This window comes from Sorghum bicolor, chromosome 1 (assembly GCF_000003195.3).
Source record: "Sorghum bicolor cultivar BTx623 chromosome 1, Sorghum_bicolor_NCBIv3, whole genome shotgun sequence".
NCBI lineage: Eukaryota > Viridiplantae > Streptophyta > Magnoliopsida > Poales > Poaceae > Sorghum > Sorghum bicolor.
In genome coordinates this window covers 73,811,469-73,817,584 of record NC_012870.2, presented here as the reverse complement: position 1 = coordinate 73,817,584, position 6,116 = coordinate 73,811,469, and the positions used below count along the sequence as shown (strand labels likewise).

The window sequence follows — 6,116 nt, the reverse complement described above, 5'->3', positions numbered from 1 at the left end:
TAGTATGAGATCAAATACAAAGCAAAAAAGTATTGATATCTTGACGTTATTTTCTATAAATCTAGTCAAATATTAAATTAAATTATTCTTCAAAAGCGATAAAAATACACTCATTTTGGTTGGAGAGATTATGAATTTCTCCTGCTTATTTAAAAACTTGGGCCACTGCCTATTTCTATAAGTTGGTTTGAATGAATTTTGGACCGGTTCAATTTTGACAGATTTGTCTCCTATAATAAAAACTTTATAAAAATATCATTTCTGAACAGAATTAAAAAACGAGGGAAAACTAGTAGTCAGTATATACTCCTATGTAATAGCACTGCGAATCCTGTTCATTTGGAAGCCAATGCACGGCACAGGAAAGGGCCCGCCTGAAAGGCGTCCGTTGACTCGAGTCTAGCCCGGCCCAGACCAGTCAACTGGACCTCCCCGCGCGACTCTCCCCAGGGCCCGCCTCGAAGGCGTCCATTCCAGCCCAGTCAACCGATCCTAGCCGCGCGTCCCTCCCCGGCGGCCAGCTCCCCTAGCCGATCGTTTCCACCAAACCCACCGGTCTGCCGGCCCCGTCTTCCGCTCCGACGACACGGAGGTCTGTCCGGTCGATAGCCGCCTTAACCACCAATCCGTCCCTCCGCCGAAGCTACGCCGTCCGGTCTCAAGGGCAGCCCTAGCTCGCTGAGGCGGATCGTAGCAAAACCGATACTGGTTCGTTGCCGTGGAGGCAGTTTGATTTTGTGGACCTAACGGCCTTCCGGATCTCTTGGGAGCCAGAGCGATGGCGCGCGGCGCTCGCTTCCTTCTTGTTCTCGCGCTGCTCGCCGCGCTACTCGCCGTCGTCCTCCAGCTCTACCGCCTCAGGAAGCCGGTCTGTCCTCTGTTCCTCGCTACCTGCTTCTCGAAGTTTGTGGGCTAGATCTCGCTTGTTTTATCTAGTCTGCGGAAGCAGACATGGCGTTTTCAATCAGAGATACCCAGTCATGGCTTAGCCGTGTTCGTCGACTAATAATAGCTTAACGTGGTCATATGGAGCAAATACATAGGAAGTGAGCTCCTAGTGATTTGATGTGATGCCTTGTGAAGAGTAAAAATGGTCTAGGAGCGGTTCGTCTGATCTGTAGCTCTAGCATCTGACTAACATATTGTGCCCTTTTCGACCTCTGCAACTGCAAGTTGTGTTCTCTCTTACTTACCTGAACCTGAGTCTCATGTTGCGATGGGCAGAGGTTGTGGACAGTGGAGGAGCTGTCGCCGTACAATGGAACGAATGAGGGGTTGCCCATACTACTCGCGATTTTGGGGTACTTGTGCTTTTCCTTGCCCCCACATGCCTACATTTCCTTCCCCCTGACTTGTTTTAATAGAATGATACTTAACTACGGTGAGAAAAGGGAAGTGTGATATGATAAATAAGTTAAAACTCAAGCGCACAGCACACCTTCTTTCTAATTATACAGATGATGTTGTCAGTAAATTCCAGTGTATTGTCTTGGCTATTCAACTGGCATGGCTTGTGTGAATGATGTTGGTTTTCATTTGATGCTGCAGCTCAGTGTTTGACGTCACAAAAGGGAGGTCACATTATGGTCCTGGCGGAGGTTATCATCACTTTACTGGGAGGTTGCAGTCTTAGACTTTTAGCGCCTGTTTCAATTTCATTGTTATGAATTACATGTATGCTATAGCTTGGTGTTATAAAGTATAAACTATAGGAGGGTAGTTCTTATATCCATATCCTTTTTGTTTTGTTGCTTCACATGCTGATGTTAAAACAGCATTGTTTTCACAGGGATGCATCACGGGCATTTGTTTCTGGAAATTTTACAGGTAAGTCTGCATCTTATTGCTAGCTGGTTAGTTTAGTAAGTCTTTTAGATGACCATGAGTTGATGTTGGTTCTGTAGAGATAATTTTGGTGTTCTCTTGATCCTTTGAACTGCAAAAGCAAAAGCATTTTCTGTGTGATCTTTTTACTCCTAGCAGTACATTGATTCTAAATTCAAATTTCATAAGGGACAAAAGATTGAACGATCAAGATGCCTGCTCAATATCTTAGAAGCAGTTACTACTGACTCTTCACACTATGATATAGGATAAAAGAGAGTGAAAAAAAGTTGCCCGTTAGTTTAATGTTGAAAAAAAGGCTTGGATCGGTTAAAAAAATGCAGATATTATGACTTGGCCTTTATATGATGAAGAGGATACTTGAATTATATGACTTAAATTTTTATGGAGGATGAAGAATCTTAATTCCCCCCTTTACCAAACTTCCTGGAAGCTAATCTAGCTGTTCTGCTTGTAATAATGTTGTTTTAAAAATACAATAATTTCACCATAAGAAAAATATAATGATGGATGATCTATGACTGCTTAAGCATATCCTTTTGCTAGAATAACCTTTCTGTTTCAACAGGTAATGGTCTGACTGATTCCTTACAGGGTTTATCAAGCAGTGAGGTACTGAAAAACACTATGTATGGATTATTTGTATTAGTAAACCTAGTAGTTAATGCAAATATGTAGCTTAGACATAGACAGGCATTGAAAAATGTTAAAAGTACCACAATTCATAAATTAGGGCTAGGATGGCAGTTTGCTTCAACTGTAATAGAGAAGTGTTTCATCTCCTTCTCTTACCACTTCTGCAAAATCTAGTTGGCTGTTTACTTGATTATGATACCAAGTTACCAACCTTTTAAGCTCTATTCTCTCGTGCTTCAAGCCTGCAGGGATATAATTATGTTGAAACAGAAACATCGTTGCCTCATGTATCATGTATGCATATTATATTAAGTACTGATGGGAAGCTGCTACTTAGCACGCTGAACACAGCACCGTATGTGCATGCTAGTGTAGAATACAAGCATTTACAGACTTTACTTTTCACTCTTTATTTTGCCAATATTTTCAATATGATGGATTTCAATTTCCTTTCAGGTAAACAGCATTGTTGATTGGAGGAAATTTTACTTCGAAAGATATATGTGAGCTTCTTTCTAAGAGCCATCTTCATGTTACTTATTTCCTTCCAGTAAACCATGAGGCTTCATAGAACTGTATGCAGTTTTCCAGGAAATGCTAGGCTGGCAGCTTGGTGGCACCTAGTCCCTAGGCAGACTAGTGGAACACGATTTGGAACACTGTTTATGTGTTTGGGCTATAGCACTTGCTCTCGATTATCTTGATCATGTTCTTAAATCCATCACTACCATACCATGTGTTATTCATGTTATTAATATTACCAAATGTGTATGCCATATGGAACACACTAAGCTATCCCTGAAGCAGTGATCATGTTAGAGAAACTACTCAATTAATAATATGTACCCTTGTAACATGCCTTTACATGTATGATGCAGATTTGCTGGTAAACTTATTGGACGTTACTACGACAGTCAAGGAAATCCTACGAAATATCTGAAGGGTGTAGAAATGAAGGCAAAGAGAGGTGCACAGCTTCTTGAAAAGCAGAAGAGTGACGAAGCTAAAATACCTGGCTGCAATTCAAAATGGAGCCAACAAGAAGGCGGAGAAGTAAGTATCCTTGCACCATCCCTTTTTTGTTGACACATGGTTTTATCTGATGTTGTTGTTATCTTTTTTATTTATCTTGAAAGACCTTCGTGAACTGAGCTTCTTCCTATCATATTCCATATTCAAACAAACTAACCAAATGAAAATAGTCACTATACCAAAGTTAGACATCGACAAAATTGCATCTTCAACCCTGTCTCTCCTGATGTAAATCAGGTTGTGAGGGCTGTAGTGGAAGGTGCAAAGCAGCTCCTAGAGTTACTCATTGGGATTATCTAGTTTCAGCGGTTGTTTAGGTCTGGTCAATTTTTTTTTTACTTTTTAGTCAATGGCGTGCGTGTTACTGAACTCTTAGGGGTTGGATTTGGTGTTGTACTTGTTCCTTTTTCTTCTTTAATGAAAAATGATACACTGCTGTCCTGTGTATTTGAAAAACAAAATTAGACATTGACCACATCATGAAATGAGCACACCTGCTAGTCTTCTAAAACTTTTGATTCTGCATCGAAACATATTGCCCGTTGGTAGGGCAGCAGTGTGCCATGTTGGATGTTTTGGATGTATCATGCCTCTAGTGGGCTATGGTCTTCCCAGGCAACAATTTCTGGTTTGTTTTTTGTGGCTCCAGACAGTCGCCATTTAAGAATTTTGCCCCAAGCCCATAACCATAATTCAACTCTAGAAATGACTGTTTTCCAATAAAGATGGGAACAGATGAGTTGTGTAATAATGCAATCGCAATAAACATAAGAAACAGCTGGCATTCATGAGAAGCATCATGAGTTGGTGTAACATGTTGAGATTATTCTGGATCTCCAGTGACCCAGCAAACTCCAGTAATTTGACAGCAAATGTTCTCTGATCCTTTTCCTTCTGTTTTCTCATCCTATCGCTCTGCTGGGGATTTCTCATGACACTTGAGGAAAATTAATCTGTTTTGTGTGAATTTCCCTATGTTCCGAACAGCTTACATGGTCCAAATCATGTTTGCCTATCACACATTCAAACGTCTCCTTGAGAAACATTTTTGCATGATTAATGTTGAGTTGAACTAATGTGCCATTCTAGTGGCTCCAGGCCATATTTCGAAGGTTCTGAGAGAGCAGTTTCCATTTTGCTAAAGATGTCACTTTTTCTGCCTAATTAAGATCGTACTGCTTGTGTTAGGTTTGGTGCGACACGGGCTATCCAAGATTGGTGAGGAGGCCAGGCGACATAGCTCTGACCGGACAAGTTAGCCAAAGGTGCGCTTGTTTCCAGGAAAACGAGCTCGACAAAGCTGGGCTAGTGGTGTACGAAGGGTGTGATTACTTGTCCAAGTCTTGCAAAGTAAACTAGAACTGTACATGTCCCTCCCCTTTGTCCACGAACTTGTTGCTTTGGGCACTCAACGCAAGGTTCATTAGTTGGGAGCAGTGACATTCCACGAGCACAAGCCACGCATCATGATGGGTCTTCTGTACTGTTCCGCATCAGTCCTTTCGGAATACCTGGTGCAACGTCGTGTTTCAGAAGCCAAGATACTCCGCAATTGATTGGAAGATACGTGCAATCGAATCAAATGATGGTAACACTGCGCTGCCACGCATTATTCGTGTAGGGCAAGATCAATCGCAAAGGCTGTCCATGTTAATAGCCATGGGGCCTTTGGCTGTCGATTGATCGAGTCGAGGCACGCACCGTCGGCATCATCTTTCTGGATCCCAAACTCATTTTCTCTGTTGCAAATACCTGCCTTTGTATATATATAATAAAAAAAAACTAACCTTGAATTGAAAATGGTATTTCCAAGTGTCTTCCTTGCAGTCGGTTCCCTGTTTATCTTCAACTTATTGATCATACACCTACTGTTAGGCAGACTTTAACGCACATCATATAGGAAACGTCAAAATTTGCAGACAAATCAGACCAAATGCACCAAGCCTGGCCTCCTGCTCGTTCCAACCCGCGGCTACCTGACATTTCTTGCTTCTGGAGTTTGTTACTGACCGTTCTGCACTGCAGAAACGCAGCACGGTGAAGCAACAGTTGATTCGTTTTGTGCCTTTTGTCCCTATCTTAAAAGTACTAAATAAGGTTTATTTTTCAGTTTATTTGATTCTCCTCTTCGCTAGTGTAGTGTACTCCTAGGTTCACACTTGACAGGCCCCACAGGCCAGAGGAGCACTTCTTCCCTCGTCATTGCAGGTGGTAGTGCTGTGCGCAGCGGGCGTCGATCGAATTCTGCCTTGCCTTGTGCGTTTGCATCGCTGCCCCCCTGCGCACTGCGCTGGAACCAGTGCACCGGCGGCCGGCCTTTTTTCTCCGGGCAAAGGATGCATGATGCGTCACGCCACGAGCAGGCAGCAGCAGAGCATGGCCGGGCAGCGGGCAGTACAGCCAGTGCGTGCTTGTCCGGCGCCACCGCCACGCCCACGCGCATCGCATTCGCGCACTGCGTTCTGCCTGCGTTCCCCATGGCATGATGGGCAGTACATGGCGTTCGCTTGGGGCGGTGCGCATCGCATTCACTCTGGAGAGAGCTGCTGCGTGCGATCATTTCAGCACATCCTCTTTCCTCCCCTGCTGATCAGTGATCACGC

At 43.3% G+C, this 6,116-nt stretch overlaps 1 protein-coding gene across 2 annotated transcripts; it reads left to right on the top strand.

Annotated features, from left to right (window-relative positions):
- Positions 469 to 5,325, top strand: LOC8054226 (membrane-associated progesterone-binding protein 4). Of its 2 annotated transcripts, XM_002468267.2 has the most exons (8): positions 471 to 868; positions 1,225 to 1,301; positions 1,549 to 1,620; positions 1,790 to 1,827; positions 2,414 to 2,457; positions 2,938 to 2,984; positions 3,360 to 3,534; positions 4,702 to 5,325. In XM_002468267.2, exons 1-8 carry the CDS (start codon positions 779 to 781, stop codon positions 4,870 to 4,872), a joined length of 714 nt encoding a protein of 237 aa, XP_002468312.1. In that variant the 5' UTR covers positions 471 to 778; the 3' UTR covers positions 4,873 to 5,325. The 2 variants fall into 2 exon arrangements, with proteins under 2 accessions (XP_021307376.1, XP_002468312.1); XM_021451701.1 differs by lacking the exon at positions 2,414 to 2,457 and having other exon boundaries at positions 469 to 868; positions 1,776 to 1,827.

Bases quoted from the DNA above. Each gene is read 5' to 3' on its own strand.
- LOC8054226 (XM_002468267.2), top strand. From the start codon at position 779: ATGGCGCGCGGCGCTCGCTTCCTTCTTGTTCTCGCGCTGCTCGCCGCG. The intron at 1,302-1,548 runs GTACTTGTGCTT...TTGATGCTGCAG, and splicing joins ATACTACTCGCGATTTTGGG to CTCAGTGTTTGACGTCACAA. The intron at 3,535-4,701 runs GTAAGTATCCTT...TGCTTGTGTTAG, and splicing joins GCCAACAAGAAGGCGGAGAA to GTTTGGTGCGACACGGGCTA.